This window comes from Vulpes vulpes, chromosome 1 (genome assembly GCF_048418805.1).
Source record: "Vulpes vulpes isolate BD-2025 chromosome 1, VulVul3, whole genome shotgun sequence".
In the NCBI taxonomy this organism is placed as follows: Eukaryota; Metazoa; Chordata; class Mammalia; order Carnivora; family Canidae; genus Vulpes; species Vulpes vulpes.
Window position 1 is genome coordinate 111,747,631 of NC_132780.1, and position 25,864 is coordinate 111,773,494.

General features: G+C 43.4%; 1 protein-coding gene across 1 annotated transcript in view; it reads right to left on the minus strand.

Annotated features, from left to right (window-relative positions):
- MORC1 (MORC family CW-type zinc finger 1) overlaps positions 1–9,459 on the minus strand; it is a 169,614-nt gene extending 160,155 nt beyond the window's left edge. The window contains exons 1-3 of the mRNA XM_072722555.1: positions 9,344–9,459; positions 5,701–5,754; positions 3,467–3,501 (exon numbers count right to left, since the gene is read on the minus strand). Coding sequence (XP_072578656.1) covers positions 3,467–3,501; positions 5,701–5,754; positions 9,344–9,408 — 154 coding nt within the window. The 5' untranslated portion in view covers positions 9,409–9,459. The remainder of the gene's footprint in view (positions 1–3,466; positions 3,502–5,700; positions 5,755–9,343) is intronic.
- Between the last annotated feature and the right edge of the window lie 16,405 nt (positions 9,460–25,864).

Below are 25,864 nucleotides of genomic sequence, written 5' to 3' on the forward strand. Positions count from 1 at the left end.
TCCTTTGAGTATGAGATAGTGTCCCTCTTCATCTCTCACTATAGTCTTCAGGGTAAAGTTTAATTTATCTGATATAAGGATGGCTACCCCTGCTTTCTTTTGAGGACCATTTGAATGGTAAATGGTTCTCCAACCTTTTATTTTCAGGTTGTAGGTGTCCTTCTGTCTAAAATGAGTCTCTTGTAGACAGCAAATAGATGGGTCCTGCTTTTTAATCCAGTCTGAAACCCTGCGCCTTTTGATGGGGTCATTAAGCCCATTCACGTTCAGAGTTACTATTGATAGATATGAGTTTAGTGTCGTCATATCTATTCAGTCCTTGTTTTTGTGGATTGTTCCACTGAACTTCTTCTTAAAGGGGAGTTTTAAGAGTCCCCCTTAAAATTTCTTGCAGAGCTGGTTTGGAGGTTACATATTCTTTCAGTTCCTGCCTGTCTTGGAAGCTCTTTATCTCTCCTTCCATTTTGAATGAAAGCCTTGCTGGATAGAGTATTCTTGGTTGCATGTTCTTCTCATTTAGGACCCTGAATATATCCTGCCAGCCCTTTCTGGCCTGCCAGGTCTCTGTGGAGAGGTCTGCTGTTACCCTAATATTCCTTCCCATAAAAGTCAGGGACTTTTTTTCTCTTGCTGCTTTAAGGATCTTCTCCTTATCTTTGGAATTTGCAAGCTTCACTATTAAATGTCGAGGTGTTGATCGGGTTTTGTTGATTTTAGGGGGGGATCTCTCTATTTCCTGGATCTGAATGCCTCTTTCCCTTCCCAGATTCGGAAAGTTTTCAGCTAGGATTTGTTCAAATACATATTCTGGCCCTCTGTCCCTTTCGGCGCCCTCGGGAACCCCAATTAAACGTAGGTTTTTCTTCCTCAGGCTGTCATTTATTTCCCTTAATCTATCCTCATGGTCTTTTAATTGCCTGTCTCTTTTTTCCTCAGTTTCCCTCTTTGCCATCAGCTTGTCTTCTATGTCACTCACTCGTTCTTCCACCTCGTCAAGCCTCGTCGTTAGGACTTCTAGCTTGGATTGTATCTCATTTAATTGATTTTTAATTTCTGCCTGATTGGATCTCAATTCTGCAGTCATGAAGTCTCTTGAGTCCTTTATGGTTTTTTCTAGAGCCACCAGTAGCTGTATAATAGTGCTTCTGAATTGGCTTTCTGACATTGAATTGTAATCCATATTTTGTAACTCTGTGGGAGAGAGGGCTGTTTCTGATTCTTTTTTTTGAGGTGAGGTTTTCCTTCTAGTCATTTTGCTCAGTGCAGAGTGGCCAAAAACAAGTTGTATTGGGAAAAGGAGAAAAAGAGAGAGAAGGAAAGAAAAGAGAAAAAGAAAAAAGAGAAAGAAGAAAAAAAGGGGGGGGGAGAGAAGAAAAAGAAAGAAAGGAGAAAAAAGAAAAAAAAGGGGGGGTGGGGGACGCAATCAGAAATCAAGAAGAAAGAGAGAAAAGAAAAAAAAAACACAAAACAAAACAAAACAAAAAAAAAACAAAACAAAACAAAAAAAACACGGGGGAGTATCTTCCGATTCTGTGTTCTTTAAGTCCCTTGACTTCCCTTGGAACTGGTCCGTCTCGCTGGTCTTCTGGGGGAGGGGCCTGCTGTGCTGATTCTCAGGTGTTAGCACTTGGGGGAGCTGCTCTGCCCCTGCCTGGTGCAGGGCTCAGTGGGGGTTGTTCACCCCGTGAGGCCCCGGGAGGAAGCCACAGTGGCGGGGGCAGCTCTGGGACCCTGGAGTCAGCCCCCGCAGTAGCTCCGGGGCTCTCCGTCTGCAGGGCCTGGAGGCTCCCAGGCGGGGCCGCTGATCTGCTCAGTTCCAGGCAGGAGCGTCCTCTTTGTCCTGGGCCCTCCCGGCCTCTGCGTGTCCCGGGGGGAGGCCGGATCCTGGGCTGTGTCCCGGCGCCCTGTGCTCCGGGGCCTGTGCTGTTGGATTCGCGCTCCCGGCGGTGCAGCCCCCTCCGCGGAGCCGCCACCCGAGCCCCTCCGAGCTGTTCCCGGAGTCGCGCCGCCCCCTCCGGGCTGAGCTTCTTCCTCTGCCCGAGCCGCCGCTGCCGAGCTGTTCCCGGAGCCGCGCCGCCCCCTCCGCGGAGCTTCTTCCTCCGCCCGAGCCGCCGCCGCTGAGCTGTTCCCGGAGCCGCGCAGCCCCCTCCGCGGAGCCGCCGCCCGAGCCCCTCCGAGCTGCTCCGGGTCCCGCCGAGCGCTGCAGCCCTTAGGGAGCTTGGTGCACTCTCCGGGGCGCAGTTCCTCTGTTACTGTCCCAGGGAGCCCGAGGGCATCCCCGCCTTTCTGGGGATCCTGCTCCAATTCCCCGGGAGGCCTTTCCCCCGGGAAGGTCGGTGCAGCTCCTGCTCCTCCGGGACGGGGCTCTCCTGCCCTGGGGACACTCGCCCCGGCCTCAGCCCGGCTCCTCGCGGGGCCCCTCCCCCTTGGAGGTCTTTTGTGTCTTTATTTCTTTTTCCCCGTCTTCCTACCTTGATAGAAGCGCGAACTCTTCTCACTGTAGCGTTCCAGCTGGTCTCTCTTTAAATCTCAGGCTGAATTCGTAGATTTTCAGGATGATTTGAATGTTTTCTAGGTAATTTGTTGAGGACAAGTGACTTGGAGACCCTACTCTGCCGCCATCTTGCCCCTCCCCTTCTTTTTCTTTTTAAAATATGTTCACATCCAATGTGGGGCTTCAACTCACAACCTTGAGACCAAGACTTGAGATCAAGAGTTGGACACTCTACCGACTGAGCCACCCAGGTGTCCCACAGGATCTTAAACACTTAAATTGACTTGAACAGAGTTGCTTTTTAATTATAGATACAGATTACATCATGGACCATATCGTCTTGCCTATGACTAATAGCCAATGTTTACAGGAAAGCTGACAGATTCAGGGTTGGGGATCAGTTTTAACACTGCAGACATTTATCTAGGCAGTATTAAATACAAGACTGGATCTCAGAACCTAAGTTCATTTGCAACACAGTCTAATGAAATGAACTAATTAATAAGTACAACAAATATTTGGTGACTAAAAATGAAGTCCATGAAGCAAACGTATCTGGTTTGAATATTATAGCCCCCAAACATTCAAACATCGCATTCACTTACACATTTTAATGCTATGATAAGTTGAAACTGATGTATACTTAATTATGAATAACCATTAAGTTAATGTGCTTTTTAAAATAAAAATTTTTTATGGCAGACAGATTGACTGTTCCACACCACTCTGATGCTTTCAAAAAAACCTGGAAGATCTAATTTTGTAAATAGGTCCCCTAACAAGTGAATGATTCAACTCTCAGAGTATACTTTTCTCAACCTGGCTCCCCATAAGGTCACTGTACTCACTAAGCACTTAGATTACATTAAAAATCTATAAAATGTGCTTTGACTTCATGAAATAAAAGCAAAATAACTATAGGCTTTCCATTAGAAGGAAAGGAAAAAAAAGGAGGAAAATAAACATGCTCACCTGAAAACACATCAAGTCTTGCAGCCCCTGCATCTCTGGAAACAATATAAAAATATCACTGCTTCAATATGAAATTATGTTTTAAAAAATTACATTTATCTGAATTGCTTACGTGAAGTATAATCTATTGTCAGATAACAAACAATAGACAATTCCGCTTAAATTGCTTCAAAACAATTACTAAAGTGTTTCTCTCTACATTTATGTACTAAGATCTATGATCACTCATAATTTGAGAATGTCACAAAACCTGAAACTCAGAAATATGAGATGGAATTTCATGGTAATTACCAAAAAGCTCACCAAAAACAGATATGAATATAAAAAAGAAAACCTAGTTGGATAATAATCCATAATTCGCAGAAAGATTTTCATGATATATTTTAGTCCCCCAAAAAATGAAAAGAAAAAGCAAATTACTAACATGTACTGTATGATCATATATCTTTTTAAATGACATATATGATATCCATGTTCATATGTGTGAGGAAAGAAATCAAAACAGTGGTTTTCTCTAGAAATTATGGCAAATGGCATATTATGGTCCAAAAGCCAAATGTGGCCCACCACATTGTTTTTGTAAATAAAGTTTTATTGGAGCACAATCATGCCCACTCATTTAGATATAGCTTATGGCTGTCTTCACACCACAATGGAAAAGCTGAGTAGTTTCAACAGAAAACACATGGCCTGCAAGGGAAAAATATTTACTATTTGGTCTTTTTCAGAGAGGCATGCTGATACCACCTCCCTGCCATGTGATGAGATTACTGATGCCTTACTTTTCCTTATTATTTTCTCAGTTTTCTACAACTCATGGATATTATTTATGTATCTTTTTAATTATTTTTTAAGTAGAAATTTTAAAAGAAAAAAAGCAAGAGCCAAAAAATCATAGTTTCAATGTGAGGGGTGAAGACAATGAGGAAAGCAGTCTTAGCTGATGCAGAAGTGGATGTGTTGAGTAAGGGAAACTCAGAATAATAACAACCACTGGGACTCTAAATGGGAAATTTGAGTCTCTCCCAAAAGTTCCATCAATTCTAACCCAAAACTACAACAAATAAATCTGAGTAGGTACACTGACTTGTTCTACAAGCCTTCAAAGTTGGCCCCTTTGCTCCTTCCTCTAGCCAACTGCTGCCTTTTAAGCTCCTCCTTTCTGGAAATTCTGGAGGGACTACTGTTATTTCTTGGAGCATTTTGGTTGTGTCAAATAAACACTGAATGAAATATTCTTAAGCCCTTTTTCCTAATTCCTACCACAATCCCATGATACCTAAGTATCATCACCCCCATTATATAATTATACATTACACAAAATACCATACACATAATAGGTGCTCAGTAAATGTCACTGCACTGAAATGGAATTTTCAGAGAGAGTTTGTTCATAGAGAAATGCCACGGGATGAGACATAAAACAATCATTCACCTCTACAGCATATTAAGACATTTTGTAACAAGCTTTGTACTTTAGCCCAGGTACTTTCTTCTCTGATCAGCTGCTGTTAACAGGAAAAGAGGCCTGAACCATCTCCTCCTATACTACCACATTTTTTTTCCTGCTGTCTACAACATCCTTTTCACATCCTCCAGTTTTAATTTTTGCCAACCACAGGAAACCATCAAACTCTTAAATGAAATGATATAATTTTTTAGAATAACACAGGGACCTTATAAAGACCTTCATCATAAGAACTAAGCATCTTGAGTAAATCTATAAAACAGCTTCATCCGCTATCAATTACTAGCATCTGAATAGCCTTGGCAAACTCAAGGGTCTGCTGCAGACACAGGAACTGAGGAGTTCAGGTTGGCTGTGGGGAGCACTGGGAATGGCAGAGCCGAAGGCACAGACTGTCCCAAGAGAGCACATGCTACGCACCTGAGCCCACTGAGCAGCCTCAAGGCTACTACGTCTAATTGTTAAAAAAAAAAGGGGGGGGGGAGTGAAGGGCCAGGGACCCACATTTTTTATGTGGCACCTCCTGTTTCTTAACCTTCATAAACCCTTCTTTTCTTCCTTTTCTTTATAACTACAGTGCAAGCTCTCACCATGAGTCAAACAAACACGAGACAGGCTAGGTGGGGCCAGAGGGGTGCCAGTTTATAGATGCGGCTCTGAGAATTGTTTTATTGATCACATTTTTCTCACTCCCCTGGGTCTGAAGTCAATTTTTCTTTGCCAATCTCCTTCGACCACATAGGGGCAGTTTACAGATGAGCCTTACCTTGCATTGTCCAGCAACTCAGCCAGTGCTCCAAAAAGGAAACTGTGCGTGGTGCTGATGAAGAAAGAGGGAAAACCAAAAGTTAAACCAACTCTGTGATCAGTGTAAACGCTTCAAGATACTTGCAGACAAGCGTTCTCCGGTTCAGGACAGATAATCAATTAAGGACTTATTCTAGAAACAACTTTCTCAGCACGGTCAAGATGCTCAAGTAGATGCGGTCCATTACAAAGCCGAGGCTAAGAATATGATATAGCCAAAATAGCCTTCTGTTCCTAATAAAACAAAGACATCAAGGACCTTACTGTACTTACAGCAAGTTGTGATGTTTTAAAACTGCTTTATAAGCATGTATTCAAGTGTTTATAGGAGAACTTGTCCTTAAAACTGTATTCTTTAAGGTCAAATTATTTCTGAAAGATCTTGATCAAAATCTTGGCACACCAAAAGGGCTTAAGACTCTACCTGTAGGCGCAGGCATTGGCAGGGACCCCCTGTTTGCCCCACTAATCCCAATTTTTTGCAGGCCCTCTTGTCCTCTGAATTACCTGTGGTCACTTTCCCCTGCACCCCCTCCTGCTAGGTCCTGGGTGACAGAACACACTAGATAGCCATCACTCTTTATGCTTTGAAGGCTTTGGATGTTCAGGGAACATCCAAAGCCTTCACCTGTGGGTGAAATCAGGCTGCCGTCAGGGGCCCACACTTGCTTTTCATTTCTTGACGTGGATATTTCAATCAGCAACTTTATCACAGCATTAAGGGAAGAGTCAATTAGCAATTTTCCTTTTATATTTAGTAAACAGGTCGCAGAAGCAAGACAGACCTATTTATCAAAACAGATCTGCTCATTTTTACAGGACGAAAGATCATCCACAATGTCTCAGAGATTCCAAATGCCTCAGGCCACAAGACAATATGTTAGCTGAAAGTTTATTATTTTTAAGATATATTTATTTTAGAGTGCAAGAATGCACACACATACATGGGTGAGCAAGCAGGGGCAGAGGGAGAGAGAATCCTCAAGCAGACTCCCTGCTAAGCATGAAACCCAATGCAGGGCTGGATCCCAGGACCCTAACTTCACAACCTGAGCCCAAATAGTTGCCTAACCAACTGCACCACCCAGGTGTCCCTCCGTTTTGTTTTGTTTTGTTTTGTTTTAATTTTAAACTTTAAACATAAGCTGATGCGGGGGTCTCTTGACTCAAGTCAGCTTTCAAACTTGTAATTAAAAAAAAATAACTAAGTACAATTGCTGTGAAAAGATGGCCTTCACTCAAAAGAAATCGAGTGTATAAAAAATCTAAAACAGAGCAAAAGTGAAGGTTATATGCTTCACAAAAGCAGCACTTGAAACCACAAGACTCTCTAGTGAATTTAAAACACATGATTCAATATACAAAAATCCAACATAGAAACAATACTTCAGAAAGTAATTGCAGTCATACTGACCAAGAAATGCCATAGAGGCATCTACACTATTTCATAATGTATTTTAACAGCCTGCCTGCCCCGTGCTAATGTGGGCAGTCCTGGGCTCCAGCCTCTTGGGACTGGAGCTGGGGGGGTGGGGCGGGGGCGGGGGGGGTTAGAAAACACACAAGTAAATAAACATAAAGATGATCCCGGGAGGCCAGGATGCTCTGGCTACAGTGAACCGGGGAGATCCTGCCTGCTGGACACAGGGTGGCCAGCCCGCCAGGCAGTGCTTCCTACACCACGCTTAGGACCTCCTACTTACCCGACATGCAACTGGAAACCACTGTTGTGTTTTAAGGAGAGTGACATATCTGGTTTACTTTTTAAAAAATCTCACTCTGGGGGCACCTGAGTGGCTCAATGGTTGAGCATCTGCCTTTGGCTCAGGTCATGATCCCCGGGGTCCTGGGATCAAGTCCAGCATCAGCCTCCTCACAGGGAGCCTGCTTCTCCCCCTGCCTGTGTCTCTGCCTCTCTCTGTGTCCTCATGAATACATAAATAACATCTTTAAAAAAAAAAAATATATATATATATATATATATATATATATATATATATTTGCTAAAAACCTCACTCTGGCAGCTCTCAGGAAAATAGCTCATCAGGGAGCAATAAGGGGAAGCAGAGAACCAGGTGAGAGGCTCCGTGGAGTACCTCACAGGGGAGATGGCAGCTAGTTTGGACTGAAATCAATGGCAGGGGCAATGCAGAGGCCTGGGGACACAGAGATGGCATGAAGAGGACTTGACATTGAAACAGATATGGGATGGGGCAAGAGGGAAAAAAAACCACTCCTGCTTTTTCTGCAAACAGAAATCTATCTGGAGAAGCCGAGAAAATGCCAATTTCTATCTGATTTTCTTGTTGCTTCACGCTTCACTTTAGTTGTGAAGTTCTCGGGCCACCAACTGATGATGGGCTGTGGGTGAGGGGGAACCACTAGGTGCCTGCGGCCCCGCAGCTATGATAACTACATGACACTGAGGCTGAGGGAGTTTCCTAGAATTCACAGTCCTTCCAGCATTCCACCTGTAATTTTTTTTTAAGACTCTACTCAAAATCGCCATCTCATCATTTGTCTTCCACTTCGGTTAGCTTTTAATTATTTGTTCTATCGTTTCCAGCTTTTTCTGGAAATTATTATTCTCTGGATGGACAGATTTCAAAAAAATTTTTAAAAAAAGACTAAACACCTGCCCATGACTGCCTGTTTTATTTTGTTTTCTGTAAAAATTACATGTCTGCCCCAGGCAGCAAGGCGGGCCTTGCCTGGTATTCTTTATGCTTCTATTTCTGTGGGGTTTTTTTTGTTGTTGTTGTTGTTTTTTAATTTATGATAGTCACAGAGAGAGAGAGAGAGGCAGAGACACAGGCAGAGGGAGAAGCAGGCTCCATGCACCGGGAGCCTGATGTGGGACTCCATCCCGGGTCCCCAGGATCGCGCCCTGGGCCAAAGGCAGGCGCCAAACCACTGTGCCACCCAGGGATCCCCCTATTTCTGTGGTTTTAAGATGATGCATCCCTTGCATCAATCAGCACTTTTAGGAAATCCAGATTAGCCAGAGACTCCAAAAACCCAGCACATCGGTATGAATTAGGCGGCATTCGCTGGTCTGCTGTGCCCGTGGAACAGAAAACCTGGGTCAGGTGCCTGTGCAGTCTGAGCCTTTGCAACGAGCACCTGGGGAGTCCCCAGAAGGCCCCCGGGGCTGACGGAGACGCGGGGAGTTCTAGCAATAACTAAAATATGAGGATTCTAGCCCGGAAGAAGCTCCGTTTTCGGAAGGCCTCAGGCCGCAGAGGCTGGAATCCCTTCACACACCATCCTCCCGAGCGCAACCTCAGCCCGTCAGTGTGCGGCCCCGAGAAATCACAGGGACTTAGGGTTCCCGACCCCCGATTCAGTAGCTAATTTTAGAGCAATTAAAAGGTTTATTACGCGGCCCTGAAGAGGCCCGGGCGGCCCAGGAATCTAGCCCAGAATAGCATCCTTCCTACGTTTTCGTTTTTTAATAGGAACAACTTTAAGTCTATAAAATTCCCATAAATCGATACCAAGTTGATTTTTTTTTCCCCAAAGTAGGTATTTCGCCGGGGGAGCAGCAGAGCCCTTCCTCGGCTGCGTGGGGAGCCGCCCCCGTTCGTCCCGCGGGCACTCACGAGTTGGCGTGGATGAAGTCCAGGTGCAGCTGGGCCCGCCGCAGGCCGCCGTACCTGTCGCCCATGTCCTCCCCCGGGACCGCAGCCCTGGGGGCACCCGCGGCCGCCGCATCCGCAGGCCCAGCCCACGCGCACGCACAGGCCACGCCCACAGGCCAGCCACACCCACGGGCTCCGCACGCCCACGCCCACGCCCACGCGCACGGGCTGGCCACGCTCAGGGGCTCCTCACACCCCTGCGCACGGCCACGCCCACGAGCTCGGCACGCCCACGCCCACTCGCACGGGCTGGCCACGCTCAGGGGCTCCTCACGCGCACGTCCACGGGCTGGTCACGTCCACGGGCTCATCACGCCCACGCCCACGGGCTGGCCACGCTCAGGGGCTCGGCACATGCACGCCCACGGGCGCATCACACCCCTGCGCACAGCCACGCCCTTGAGCTCGGCACGCCCACGCCCACGGGCTGGCCACGCTCAGGGGCTCATCACGCGCACAACCATGGGCTGGTCACGTCCACGGGCTCGTCACAAGCACGCCCACGTCCTGCTGGTCACGCTCCCGGGCAGTCCTCACCCACGGCCGGTCACGCCCACGTCCACGGGCTGGTCACACTCCCGGGCAGTCCACGCCCACGGGCCGTCACGCCCACATCCACGGGCTGGTCACACTCCCGGGCAGTCCACGCCCACGGGCCGGTCACGCCCACGTCCACGGGCTGGTCACACTCCCGGGCAGTCCACGCCCACGGGCCGTCACGCCCACATCCACGGGCTGGTCACACTCCCGGGTAGTCCACGCCCACGGGCTGGTCACGCCCACGCCCACGAGCCGGTCATGCCCCCGGGCAGTCCACGCCCACGGGCCGTCACGCGCACGCCCAGGCTCAGGGCCGTGCACAAACGCCCGCGCCCCCTGCCGGCGGGGGTGACGTTCCCGGGAGCGGAGCCGTGGGCGGCGGCCGGCAGGGCAGGTCCCGCGTGGCGGGTTCGAATCCGCCCCCCGACGAGGCGGGTCCGCGCTGGCCTCCTCCCCGTTGCCATCTGCGTTCGCGTCCTGCAGTGGCGCTGTCCTTCCGCAGGCGGCACGCGAGCCCGGGCTACGATCAGAGTTCGTGGGAAAGGGGTGCACGGGCACCCGCAGACCGCGAAGAGGCGGGGCTGGAGGCTGCAGGCTGGGGGCAGCGGGACGGGACGGCAAGGGGCAGTCCCCTTCACTTGCCCAGTGTGACGCAGCCGCCCGGGGAAAGGCATCTTGGGTTTTGACCCGGCGCTTACCTCGCGGTGTTTCCTGGCTTGACACCCTTTTCTGAAGAAAAGAGACAAGAAACGAGATGAAGCCAGGGAGGAAAGAAAGGACTGAGGGCAATCGGAGCAGAATTTGGACTTTGCTGTGATGTGGAGCTTGTGTTCCGTGAGAGACTTTCTCACCTATCAGCTGACAGTCAACTATTCTATGTGCTGGCCCAGCTCAAAGAACAGACCTTCTGGACTGTTCCAAAGGATAGAGCTGGGCAGGGGAAGGTTCTGGGGACGGAGGGGGTGGGGACGCAAGGAAGGACTGAACACCAGCTGTCCAGGCGCTGTTACTCACAAAGCACTGAGTTCCAAGTCACCAAAACCCAAGCTGAAACAGGACTTGTCAAAGATGCTTTCTGGAAAGGTCCTGGTGTTGATGAGAAACGAGTTAACCTAGTTGACCCCTAAAAGGTGTTCAGACTCATTCCATCTAGGGCTAGATGACTTGCAAACTCAGGTAGTCCAATAGCACCCGGAGATTCTGTGATAGTTTTAAAATCAGAAATGAGTGTCTGTTGAATAAAGAACTTGAGCTAGATGGGTTTGTGATTTCCGGGCATCATACAAGCAATGAGGCTCTCAGAAAAGAAAAAAATGTCAGTTTTGGGATAGTCATTTTACTTCTTAAAAAAAAAAAAAGTAGTTTATCAGCTACTACATTTATAGGAATCAGGAGAGGAAGAGAGAATTTGAATGACAACCCAAAGGAACATGATGCTCTAATTTGAAAACTGGAAGTAAACATAAACATTTCAAGTAATTTTTCTGATTGCATTTTTGTTTTAACGGTGGCTGACGTGGTGGTGTTTTGATAGCAGAATTCTCTTTACTAAGCAACTTGAGCTATCTTTCCAATTTCTCCTTCCATAGAACTTCAGAAATATGATATTTATTTTCATTTTATGGGCAAGAGAAGCTTGACAAGCCTCTTCTGGATTTATTTTACTACCCCGATTTCCAGCTGCTATCGCAAAGCAATTTACTATTGGGAGGGCACCGGGGCCATCCGCCTGTAATTAGTAAAGGCTGTAATATCTCATTTCTACCAGAGGGAAGGGTGTGATTATTATAAAAGCGGGTCTTCTAATAATATGAGCAGAGCCCTCCTACAGTAAGTGGCCAGCCCCAAAGCACCAGACAGTACTGGTTGGCCTGGATAATGGGCACTTAAGGGAATCTGTTAGATCTGCTAAAACAGAGGCCTGAGAGTCATTGCATGCAACCCCCAAAAGCCTTTTCCCTTCATCATTTCAATTCCACTTAACCACCCTCCAGTCATAAAGGTAAATCTTGTTTCTCTTCATAGGATGCTTTTGGGATTCTTTGTCTGAGCCACCTCTCTCAACTCTGCCTCAAGGTTCATTTTAACCTTATTTTATGATTCAAAAATATTGGGGAAATAGCAGGGAGGGGAAATTTAAAAATGAGAACATCATCTGCCCATCTTATCATCGATCCTGATATTAAGGAGAGTCAGTTTGGGATAAGAGACTCGTCAGCTCTTCCTAACTAGACATTTCAGTTTTGCAACATTCATGTACTGGTCACAAACAATGGCTCAGATCTTTCAAACTATACTCCCCCCTTTTCACTTAAATGATTTTGTATGAGGGCACCTGGGTGGCTCAGTCAGTTTAGACTTCTGACTCTGTTTTCAACTCAGGTCATGATCGCATGGTCATGAGATAAGCCCCCCCTCTTCAGTCTCTGCACTCAGTGTGGAGTCTGCTTAAGACTACCTCTGCCTGTCCCTCTCTTTCTCTCATAAATAAATAAATTTGTATAAACCAACATCTTATTACTCTTCATAAACATGTTTAAAACTCAAGACAAAATTTATCAACATAAAAAAATCCAGATGCTTGTACCTACTAACCACACACAATGATATGCCATTTCTAAAGAATTATAATTAAGAAATGAAATCGGTGCATTACAATAAATACAGAAGCTAAAATACTATTGAGGTGGTAATATTGAAAGATGCCAATGACACTTAATGGATAATAGTGAAATATCTCTGAAAGGAACTCACTCTTGCTTGCTTGCTTAATTTCTTGCTTTTGTGCAAATTCTGAACCTGGTTGGTTGTGTTTTCATCTCTCCCAGTCAACTCCATGTTAGAAAATGGTAGAAACTGACTCTCCTTAAAATCAGGATCAATGATAAGATAGGCAGATGATGTTCTCATTTTTAAATTTCCCCTCCCTGCTATTTCCCCAATATTTTTGAATTGATTATCCACTTAACTGACAGTCTTTATACTCCAGGTATGCAGCACTTTGGTAAGCATTTCTGGAGACTATGGAAAATATGAGGCCTAGAGCTTGCCCCCAAAATAATGATGATTATTAAAGTTAGAAAATAATGGGGATCCCTGGGTGGTTCAGTGGTTTAGCGCCTGCCTTGGCCTCAGGGTGTGATCCCAGAGTCCCAGGATCTCGTCCCACTTCGGTCTCCCTGCATGGAGCCTGCTTCTCCCTCTGCCTGTGTCTCTCATGAATAAATAAATAAAATCTTAAAAATAAATAATAAATAAATAAATAAGTAAATAAATAAATAAATAATAAAGTTAGAAAATATAGTAGTCATCTTCGGTTGGCTAACCCATTAGTCATTTCCCCAAATTTCTTCTTTCCACTTTCAAATCTTTTTTTTTTTTAATTTTATTTTGTTTATTTATGATAGGCACACAGTGAGAGAGAGAGGCAGAGACACAGGCAGAGGGAGAAGCAGGCTCCGTGCACCGGGAGCCTGACGTGGGATTCGATCCCGAGTCTCCAGGATCGCGCCCTGGGCCAAAGGCAGGCGCCAAACCGCTGCGCCACCCAGGGATCCCTTCTTTCCACTTTCAAAGGTGAAGACTTGCTTTCCCAGTCTCTCCTGTAGCAAGGGGTGGCCATTCAACCGAGTCTTCATAAATAAGATAGAAGCAGAAGTCTGCTTAGTGGTTCCTGGAAGGCTTTTGCTCTCCTGATAAAAGACAGACGCAGGGCTGGCTTCATCTCCCATTTTCTTGTCTCTAACTTAAATATGAGCATGATACCTGAATTTAGGTATCCATGAGGAAAAAGTCAACAGAATCATATGAAGCTGTCCCAAAGCCAGCAGTCACCCATCTTGAGATTTGTGTTATGAAATAAAATTTAACATTAGTCTTTATTTGTATAAGTAGTTATAATTCTGTTTTCTTTTGCTTGTAGCCAAAATTATTCTTAACCAATAGTGACAAAGAATAATACCATAAAGCCCAAGAACATACTTTCTTTCCATCATTGGGCATCAGCAGAGAATTATTTTCTCTGGGCTGTGATTTAGAAGTCTTTTTTTTGCCAGAGGTGGTAAATGTGAGCTCATAGGAAGGAAGACACTGTAGACAGAAGCCACCATCAGAACACAGAAGTAAGGAAAGGACAAAACATAGTATGTATACAGAATATAATCACTAGAATCATCAGACTGCAGTGCTGGAAGGGCCAAGGTTGACCAGATAAGGAAGGAGAGAACTAAAGAAGAGTTGGGAGTGTTAGGGTGATGTTTATGTTTAAGTGATATGTAATTTGGAGCCATCATTGATTGGCTCATCCAGTGAATCAGACAACTGTTCGGTGAGAGCCACCTCTATGGTAGGTTCCAAGAATATAAAAATATTTTATTTCTGGCACATCTGGGTAGCTCAGTGGTTGAGTGTCTGCCTTCAACTTGGGTCCTGATCCTGGAGTTCTGGGATCAAGTCCTGCATCAGACTCCCCTCTGCCTATGTCTCTACTTCTCCTTTGTGTGTCTCATGAATAAATAAAAATCTTTTGGAAAAATCTTTTTGAAAAATCTTGGTTTTGCCATCAAGGGGTACAATTTAATACAGGCAGACAGTATCAGGTTTCAATGTAGGAAACAGAAACCATTCCAGTTATATTAGACACAACAGAATATACTACCAAGAAATGGGTATTCGTAAAACCTCTGGAAGGGATAGAAGGGCCAAAATCAGGAGCCCACCAGTGATAGTTGAATTCAGGCTCCCACCATGAAGGTGCAGATGAGAGGGCAGCAGTCTGCTGATGGAACTGCTACAACTGCCTCCAACTACCCACAAGGATGGTTTCCATGTACAGAAATGCTGAGGTTGACTGCTGCCTGGATACACTCACATCTCACGTCCTGCGTGGTAACAGCAAAACAATACAAAGCAATGTTTTCCACATCCAGAGCCTTGGCTGCCAAGGTGTTTCCAGTTTTCCAACTTCTCTAACTAGAGAGATAGGAGAGAAGGTGGATGGGGACAAAAAGAGATAATATACAATTTCTACCACATTCACAGACTTTGAAGCACCAATTAGGGCACTAAGGCGTTACAGGCCCTCTGAGAGAAGGAGGCTCCAAAGAGGGAGATGGGTTCAGAAAGATCTCAAAGGAGCAATGACACTTGAAAAATGAGTTCACATCTGCCAGGTGGACAGAATCGTGATTGACATTCTAGGTGGAATGCTGAGTTGAAAAAAGGCAAAGTGGACTTTCAGCAAGTAGCTCATCATGTATGCAGTGTGGGAAGCAAAGTGCGGCAGAAGGGTGGGAGTGTGAGTTTAGAGAAGACTGGAGAAGAAATGGGAGGCAGATCGTGGTGGGCCCTGAATGTATCCTGTAAGGGGTGAGAAGCCAGAGTCAATCTGAAGCAGTGGAATGCCATGAGTAAATTCATGCTTCTTAAGGATCACTCTTGATGCATGTGAATACTGGTCTGGGGGAATTCAAGACTAGAAGTAGGAGGTCCAGTTAGAACACTATTGCCACAGAAAGTGAGGAATAGACTTTGGAGCTGGAGGGAGTCTTACTGTTAAGGGGAAAGAGGTCAACTGAAGGGCCCTGGTAGCTTATTTAGCTGGAAAAGTAATCTTCAGAAGACTTGCAGTAAATTAGAGTGGTGCCAATGGAGAGAAAGAGGTGAACATAAAAAGTCTTGATTAGGAAAACTTAAGAGTGGACATTTCTTAATGGTATTAACAGGTAAGGAGCACCTGGTGGTTCAGTTGGTTAAGCTTCCAACTCCTGACTTTGACTCAGGTCATGATCCCAGCATCATGAAATCAAGCCCCGAATCAAGCTCTGAGCTGAGCATGGAGTCTGCTTAGGATTCTCTCTGAACCTCCCCATCCCCACCACCAGTCACCCTCCACCCCTGCTTGTGCTCTCTCTCTAAAAACAACAACAACAAAACACACCAAAAAACAGGTAATGGTAAATTTAAGGAGGTGGGAATACAAGTGTGGGTGGCTTAATTTAGTTTTTCAAGCGTCTGAGGGAAGAAGAAAAGAAAGAGAGGGCAAAAGTTGCTCCATGCTTTTAAGCTTGAAGTCCTGAGGAGATGGTATTGCCATTAATAGTAGTGGGCAAGTCACAAAAAACTACCAGTGTGGAAGGTAGAAGACAGTGAGTTCATTGCTGTCACGTTAAGATTTAGCATTAAATAGCACATCCTAGTAGAGAATTGCCAATGTGCTTTAAATATATCTACGGTTTCCCTAAATAAAATTTATTATTTTTTTTATAAATTTATTTTTTATTGGTGTTCAATTTGCCAACATATAGAATAACGCCCAGTGCTCATCCCGTCAAGTGCCCCCCTCAGTGCCCACCACCAAATAAAATTAAAATATATATATATATACACACATACATGGTTTCCTGTCTTCAGTAGAGTTAGCTAACGCCAGATTGTCATTTTTCAGTACAATATAATTTGCGTTATGGAAAGTATTAGTGAAATTATTGAGTCTTGTATGCCTCTGAAACCAGAGCCTGAGGAACTCATGAAAATGGGAGAAGCCAGTTAGACTCACCAGGAAATAAAGATACACACATAGGTAAATGTAAGGGGAAATGCACATTTTGTGGATATAAGTTAATATTGGTCAAGACTTACCCCCTAAAAAAAAATCTGCAAAGAAAATCTTCTGTACAGAAATTCCATTTAGATACTAACACCAAATTTCTGAATTAAGGTTATAAAGCCACTCAGTAGGCTGTCAAAAATTATTATACACCAGCCTTGACCTAAAAGGACAAGACAGCATTATCTGTGTTTGTATTTTCTGGGATTCACTCATAGAAAAATTAAAGAGGTCACCTGGCTGGTTCAGTTGGTGGAACATGTGACCCTTGATCTGGGGATTGTGGGTTTGAGCCACACATTGGGTGTAGAGATTACTTAAAAATAAAATCTGGAAAGAAAGAAAGAAAGAGAGAAAGAAAGAAAGAAAAGAAAAAGAAAGCACCCAGATTCCTTTCACACTGGCTCCACTTTCTTTCAACAAAATCCCTTTAAAAACCATTCCAAACAGCCAAATTTAGTGAATTCTTAGAATGCAAAGTAATGAAATAAGACATTTTGATCTCTAGGGCACTCTGTAATAAAAGTCTTTTTAAAAGTTCAAAGGTGGAAAAAACTTCACACATGTCAGGAAGACTCGTACCTTGACCTTTGCTCATAGTACTTACAGACGTGCAATGAATAACTGGTAATTCAAAGAAAGAGGTAAGCACATATTTCCTGCCTTGGGGAAAAAAAAAACTCTTAATATTACTTAGTTCACTCAAATTGCAGACCTTTGAAATGAAATAGATTTTTGTAGATGTTCTCTGACAGACAATTTTCAGTCTAGGGATCTTTCTTGCCCATAATTGCATTGTCTTTCCGTCATCATAACACAACATCCAGAAGATGCCTAATGTGTTTTACACACTCAAATAAACTTTCATTTCTGATGTAAAATTTGCTGACTACCTATATATATATATATATTTTTTTTTACTGTTATCATTTTCTTCCTATATTAAATTGCCAGAATTCTGTTATTTGAGGTAAACTCAAAGAATTTTGCAATGATAATTTAAAAAGTTAGATCAGGGATCCTTCGGCGGCTCAGCGGTTTAGCTAGCACCTGCCTTCAACTCAGGGAGTGATCCTGGGGTCCCGGGATCAAGTCCCGCATCGGGCTCCCTGCGTGGAGCTTGCTTCTCCCTCCGCCTGTGTCTCTGCCTCTCTTTCTCTCTGTGTCTCTCATGAATAAATAAAATCTTTAAAAAAAAGTTAGAACAAGCATAGCTTTTATCTATAACTAAAGCTACATAACGGTTTCAAAATAGTTTTTGGTTTTATTTATTTTATTGATGAATGTAAATTATCTCTGTTGCACTATAAATATAACATAATGATAAAAGAATGAAAAAAAATCCAACATGTGAAAGAAATGAGCCTGTGATATGATGTCAGGAATCTTCTGCCATCGGCCCAGCACTCCACCTTCTTTTTATTTGTAGCCTGAAATTTCTTCAACAAGGCATAAAGACTTTCATTTCACAGATCCTGCTGGAAGAAATAATAGGGTGTGAGCTGAAGGGAGAAGTAGCTACTTGCAAGGTTCTGAGTTGAAACACTGAAGTTATCCTGCTCTTCTGGCTCAAGGACATTTGCTGGATCTTCCCACCTTGCATGGGGACTGAAGCCGTGTCCAAAGTGGGCAGGTGCTCTCAGACCTGATGCTGGTGACATGGCTAATGACGGAGCATCTTCCTGGGTCTGGCGAGTGATAACATATAATGCTATAGGAAACATCTAAACAACAAAAAAATGCCAATAGGCTTTGATGTGAAGTGTACATACCGGGATTGAGAATCCACACCTCTCAGGCTTCCAAATTCCATACCTTTTCACCCCAAATCATTCAGTTTTGGTGTGGCATAGGGAGGTTGGAGGTGGAGAGTGGTTTGCTTAGAGCCTGAATCGTTTCCACAGAAGCCTCCTGACTTTGCATCAGTCTCTGTAACATGCTTCTCTTCGCATCTCTTTCTTTGGGGGGCTATCCCTTTCTTCTTAATCCTCCAGCTTTGCCCCCTCCCCATTTCTAGAAGAAACACTCTCTACCCTGTGATCACTAACCACTGAATTGGTTAGTATTGGTAAATTAGGTTGTTGCCTTATTCAGAACATCATTTCCTGCCAAAACTAGTCACTCCATCATTTAACAGACCCCCATCACTAGGTTGGCTCTCACCAATGAAGTGTGATATTTGGAGTAGATATCACCACCCCAAAGTGGTATATCCCTTCCTCTTGTATCTAATTCTTATAGATAAAAATCCCCATAAATACCAGAGAAGATGAATAATGATTATCATCAACTTCCAGTGAACTAGCAGGACTTTTTCCTAGAAAGAGGCATGCCATCATATGCTAAGAAAATAAACAAACCCATTAACTTGTTAGTCAACCTCAATGGGAAGGAGAACTAAAATTTGACATTAGCCCAACACATGAGCCAGAGATATAAATCACTGAACAATATTGGAATTCCTGGGATGGAAACTGATTCAGCGGAGATGGAGAGGGGGACTTTAGAAGAACTTTCCTCCACCCAAGAGAGAAAGGCGATCTCACGAAGGAGACATCACCAGCTGACAAATCCTCATGGGGACTCGTGGGGACTCTTCTTCCCCTCAAATTTCCTCTATCAGCCTCCATACTCCTATTCCTTAAGCAAAAACAAGGGTTAGTAGAAAGCAGAAGTACTCACATTTGATGGATTTTTCTCTTTGCTATGGGATGGATTGTGTCCTTCCAAAATTCATATGTTGAATCTTTAACACATTCCTACCTTGGAATGTGACTGAATTTGGAGATAGGGTCTTTAGAGGGGTAATTAAGTTCAAATGGGGTCATTAGGATATGCTCTAATCCAAGCTGACTGGTATATTTAAAAGAGGAATTCAGACATACAGCAAGATACCAGAGATGTATGAATGCACAGAGAGATTTTTTTTTTTTTTATGATAGTCACACAGAGAGAGAGAGAGAGAGAGAGGCAGAGACACAGGCAGAGGGAGAAGCAGGCTCCATGCACCAGGAGCCCGATGTGGGATTCGATCCCAGATCTCCAGGATCACGCCCTGGGCCAAAGGCAGGCGCCAAACTGCTGCGCCACCCAGGGATCCCACAGAGAGATGTTCTTGCAAAGAGGCAGCAGGAGGGCAGCCAATAAAGAGCCAAAAAGAGAGACCTCGGAAAACCAAAACTGCCAACACCTTGATCTTGGATTTCTAGTCTCCAGGACAGTGAGAAAGAAATTTCTATAATTTAAGTCACCAGTCTGTGATATTTGTTATGGCAGCCCTTGCAAACTAACACAGTTGCCCAAAAACAATTAAAGGGAAGCAACTGCTGCCATTTTCCCAGCCACTGTGCCATCCCTCTTTCTAACCTCCACCACCTCCAACCCAGAAGTCAACATTCTCAGTTTGAAGAATGTTCTCACTCTCCCCAGATCCTTTACCCTCTCCTAGTATTTCATTTTTATTTTATTTTTATTTCTTGTGGTTTTTATTTATTTATTCATGAGAGACAAACAGAGAGGCAGAGACATAGGCAGATGGAGAAGCAGGCTCCCTGAAGGGAGCCTGATGCAGGACTTGATCCCAGAACCCCCAGATCATGACCTGAGCCAAAGGTAGATGCTCAACCACTGAACCACCCAAGTGCCCCACTATTTCATTTTTTATATGCCTTCTTCCACATTCCTCTCCTTTATCTTAAATCCCCTTCTTTTTCCCCAAGGAAGCAGAAATTTCAAGTGATACTTTAAATCTCTTAAAGCTAAACCAACTATTGTTTTTATATGTTCCAGACTAAAACACCTGTACTTACATTTTGATCTTCAGAAAATCACAGTGGCAAGGGCTTGCCTGCAGATCAGAGCAGAAAAAGCATCATGAAATGATAGAACGGTCTTTACTTCGAGTCTATTCTAGATCATCAAATTTATCTTCTGAGATTACCAGAACCATGGGAAAAGATTGCTTCCCTATGGAACTAATACTAATGCCCACAGAGCTACCTGTAGAGAAAATGTGGCCCCATTCTCTCCTGCAGTGATCTCGAAAAATGCTTTCTTTGCTTTCAGTTTAGTGAAGGAGGAAAGACCTAGCACATGACAGACTGAGTTTTGATAGTGAGCCGATGGACAGGGCCCCTTGATCATTCTGTGCTCTGTAAACTAGCTAGTGAATTGCAGATGCTCAATAAATGTCACATATTGTCAACTATCGATTATTCAGTGTGTAATGAAGAAAATGCCTTGACACGCAGTACCTCAAAGCTTAATCAAGAAGCCTGGGATTCCAACATCACAGCATAAAACAGATTGACATCTTTGCTTAAACTGCTAAACTGTGTACATTTCTATCAGTGGTGTATATCTTTAAATTACTCTGATTCGGGGCATCTGGGTGGCTCAGTCGGTTAAGTGTCTGCCTTCAGCTCAGGTCATGATCCCAGGGTCCTGGGATGGAGCCCCGCGTTGGGCTCCTGGCTGAGCAAGGAGCCTGCTTTTCCATCTCCCTCAGCCCCTCCCCACCTACTTGTGCAAAAATGCATGTGAGCGTTCTCTCTCTCTCTTTCTCTCCCCCTCTCTCAAATAAATCTTTTTCAAAAATTACTCTGATTTATTTATAGCAATAACCAAGAGAAATCACTGAAATTATTAAACATCAATAATATGGAGAATTTTTAGAGAAGGCCAGTACAGTATTCACAAATGTGATAGCCTCAAATGATGGCTGAGTAATGCCTTCCCTCCATTCAAGCCTCTTGATCTTTTACCAAGCTCTTTCCATTCCTAAAATTTTCCTCGTCCCCCAACTATATCTGTCTTCATGGAAAACTGCAACTCATCTCCCTGGAAAGTTGCCCTGAAATTATTTTCTCATATAGAAGAAACAATGGTTGATAGATCTTTGTAACTCTAGTTCTTGGAACAATGTATATCAAATGTGTTCAAAATAGATGGATTTTGAGAAGTACCCAGAACATAGGAAGGACCAAGTAAAATAGATGTTGAATGAATGAATAATACCTGAAGGAGAAGTCTATAAAACTCTTCATGGTCTGTCTTTATATACTGCCCTGCGGTGGAGACACAAATCAGCAGATAAATGGGAAAGAGGGAGCAGAAGGGAGCCCTGGCCAATACCAGGGCCTAGATCTCAAGATGACAATTAACCCCCCACCCCAAACCAGATAAGATCAATTTAATCTTTTAAAGACCCTGAACTAACTACATCTAGTAAACAAGAAGCCTATTATGTAAGTCCTTACACTACATTTCCAAACCACATTAAAACTAAGGCATCTCACACCATATCGAGTTTTTTTTTTTTTTTTTTTTTCCTTTTTTTATTTATGATAGTCACACAGAGAGAGAGAGAGAGGCAGAGACACAGGCAGAGGGAGAAGCAGGCTCCATGCACCGGGAGCCCGACGTGGGATTCGATCCCGGGTCTCCAGGATCGCGCCCTGGGCCAAAGACAGGCGCCAAACCGCTGCGCCACCCAGGGATCCCCCATATCGAGTTTTTAAATCTGCAACAGTCACACTAAAAATGAATACAAATACAGAATGTATTTCTCCAACGTTTTAGGTAATTTCTCTAAATTAATCCAGCTCTTACTGTGATGAGTACATGCCCCCCTCCCCACTTGGAGACAGAGGCCCTGAAGGCTCAATAGATAAGAGGGAGTACAATGTACTTACGTGGAGGGGACAGGCTAAAGAGAGACTGTATCTTCTGTTGGCTCTCAGCAAGGCTTTATTTTATTCACAAATTGAGGGGGGCGGAGCAGGAACTCTAGCTTCCAAGGCTAAACAATATTCTACAAAGTACTTTAAAAGTAGTTTTGGAGGGCTGGGGGCCTGGGTGGCTCAGTTGCTTGAGGGTCTGACTCTTGATCAGGCAATGATCTCAGGGTCATAAATCAGGCTCCATACTCAGTGAGAATTCCGCTTCTCTCTTTCTCTCTCTCTCTCTCTTTCTCCCCTCTCCCTCTGCCCCTCCCTCTGTCTCTGTCTCTCTCTCAAAATAAATAAGTAAATCTTTAAAAACAGTACAAATAAAATAATAACAGTTTCTAGGGCAACTGGCTGGCTCAGTTGGTAAAACATGTAACTCTAGATCTTGGGGTTGTGAGTTCAAGCCCCACTTTGGGTATAGAGATTCCTTGAAAATTAAAAAAGAATCTTTGAAAATAAGTAAATAAACAAAAGTAGTTTCTGCATCATACCAACCGAGTCTTAATGTACCACCACGGGCCTTCTCAAAGCTACTTTCTGCATGTAGCACAAGACCTTATGGAAACCCTTACTCCTTCTTGGAACGTAGTTGCTATGACATTCTCTGCCTCAATAGCCAGCTCTGATGAGATATTCCATCCATCCCAGAAGAGTAAGTGTATCCCTAAATTGAGGTTTGACCTGATAACGATGGCATCTTAAACTCTTAGACTATCAATGACAAAAAACCCATTGCAGTCAAATCAGTTTAAAACTGACTTGTTTTGTTCCCACATAGCAATTCTTCAAAAATCTCAAGTAATCTCATAAGAAGAAGTCCTATCTCAGGTTTATTTTCAACTGTGAACACGGTCAAAAGTTTAGTACATTGTTTATAAGGGTGAGTATCCTCTCCTCCAACATGTTGGTGGACTCTTCACCTTTTATTGATGCCGATGATGTCACTAAATGATGCGAGCCTGCACCATGCCCTTCATCACTTCTTATCAGAATTTTATAAATGAACACTGCATTCTCCAGAGCTTGGCAGTTTATTGGATCTGATTGCATTGCTGGCATGACAAAGCAGAAACCAAGTTGTTTGCTCCGTGGTAAAATAAAGTTTTCCTTCTTTTCTTTTTTTCTTCTTTAAATTGTTTTTATAATACTGGATCTGATCTCACATTTTTTTTCACATTTATATTTCATTGATATGAAAAAGACCATGGGAGCTTACCAAGGTCCATTGTGTCATATTAAAATAATAATTTCTAAGTATAAATCATCAAAGTTATAAACAGACTCCATTGATGAGCTTCATTAATTCATGCCACTTGATCTTTGTATTTCTCAAAGATAGATATTCCAATTTCATTTCAAAGAGCATTTCCATGTCTTTATAATTAAATATTGCCAATTTTCCTGCATCTAACTTTTTTCCTTTATAGATCATAAGAAGAGGCAAGCTCTGGGAAACACTATTTAAAACCCAAGCAGCAACATAAAAACAAAACTGCTACATTATACTTGCCTTTTTACAGCCAGTCGGATAAGGTTGTAATACTGATAGGCCAGTGCAGGAAAATACTGATTCGATTTACCGTAGTTGCGTTTAATTTGAATCAGTTGATTCAATTCAGTTCAATCATGTTTATTGAGGGCCATTATATGATAAGTGCCCTGCTAGGCATCGAAGGCATACAAATAGGAGTAAGATGCAGAAGCAGCCTTCAGAAAGAATCCACTCAGGAACATTGAAATGCACATATGAAACCACGCATAGTACAGGGAGACATGGCCTAACTGCCAAAGGATGCAGATGTGAGAAAGAGAAGCCAGATTTGATTTGGGGAATCAGAGAAGGCTTCGTTCACCAGGAAAGACAATGTTTTCTGGCTCAAACAGGATCTCGTATGATACATAATCACTGTGAAATTGAGTTGCCCAAGCCACCTTCACCTGTAGACCACACTGGAGTCTCAGTCACCTAATTTGTTTCATTTCACTGGTTTGTGTCTCTCAGCCACGTAGTCGCTCCACTTCTGCTGCAGTTTCACCCTGTAATTTTTATTTTATTTTATTTTATTTTATTTTATTTTATTTTATTTTATTTTATTTTATTATTTTATTTTTATTTTTATTTTTATTTTTATTTTTATTTTTATTTTTGTTTTTATTTATGTGACAGAGAGAGAGGGAGAGAGCACAAGCAGGCAGAGTGTCAGGCAAAGGGAGAGGGAGAAGCAGACCCTTCTGAGCAGGGAGTCCGATGCGGAGCTCAATCCCAAGACCCTGGGATCATGACCTGGGCCGAAGGCAGACGTTTAACCAACTGACCACCCAGATGCCCTTTACCCTGTAATTTCTGAATGTTCTTTGGACAAGTTATGAATTCTCTTTGATCCTCAATTTACTCATCTGTAAAATAATAATAATGCCTTCATCATTGCATTGTCATGAGGATTAAATAAGACAATATATATAAAGTTCACAGAAAGGCCATTGTTATTTTATACTTGCATTCTACATCCCAACCAAAATAACAGACTAATAATCTCTTTTGTGAGAAGAGTAGGGTGAAAGAGATGGGAGCGACCCTGTCCCCACCCCTATTCCCACTCCAGGCAAGCTTCACTTTAGTTCCAAAAGTTGAAGAATAATGGGTGGAAGAAGAGGCGAAGATGAATTTCTCCTTTGATTGACTGTACTTCTTGTTTTAAAAAGTACTCTTCTTTTGATTTTCCTAAGATTTTTCTAGCCTATGACATAATGACATATTTATACCTTTCCATCAAATAAAAAACAAGAATCACAGAAATGTGGCCACAGCTGGACACATAGATGGACACATGGGATAAGCTGCCAAAATTTCACAATGCCTATTTCCAAATATCTGTCTTCCCAAACCTTCTATCAGTAATTAGAGGTGTAACTCTCAACAAGGTAGACCCAGGTTTCTAAGATAGATAAGAAAGTTATTTTCTACCACTTTTATATCTCTATACCTGTTTGTTTCAGATTGCATAATTTTGATGAGACTGGCTAACAGATGCATGATTTGCTGTTAAGAATAAATTGTATAATAATAAATTGATTTAGTTAACTGTTAATCATGCCACAGAAAAGGGTAATTGTTTAAAAAATCAAATTTTATTTTTTTAAAGATTTTATTTATTTATTTATGAGAGACACAGAGAGAGGCAGAGACACAGGCAGAGGGAGAAGCAGCCTCCCTGCAGGAAGCCCAATGCAGGACTCGATCCCAGAACCCTGGGATCACGACCTGCACCAAAGTTTCAACTGCTGAGTCACCCAGGCGCCCCTAAAACTCAAATTTTAAAAAAGTGTCCTGGTTTTATTCATTGTGAATTTTTGTTGGAAACACATTCCATAATGCAGTTAAACATTCCTTTGTCATTTTTTTAAGTGGTTTTTTTTTTTTTTTTTTTTTTTTTTTTTTTTTTACTTTGAGAGAGAGAGAGCATGGGCGAGGGTAGAGTAGTGGTAGAGAAAAAAGAAGCAGCAGACTCTCTGCCAGAGCCTGATGCAGGACCCAATCCCAGGATCCTGGGGGATCATGACCTGAGCGGAAGTCAGACACTTCATGGCTTCACCGTCTGATCCACT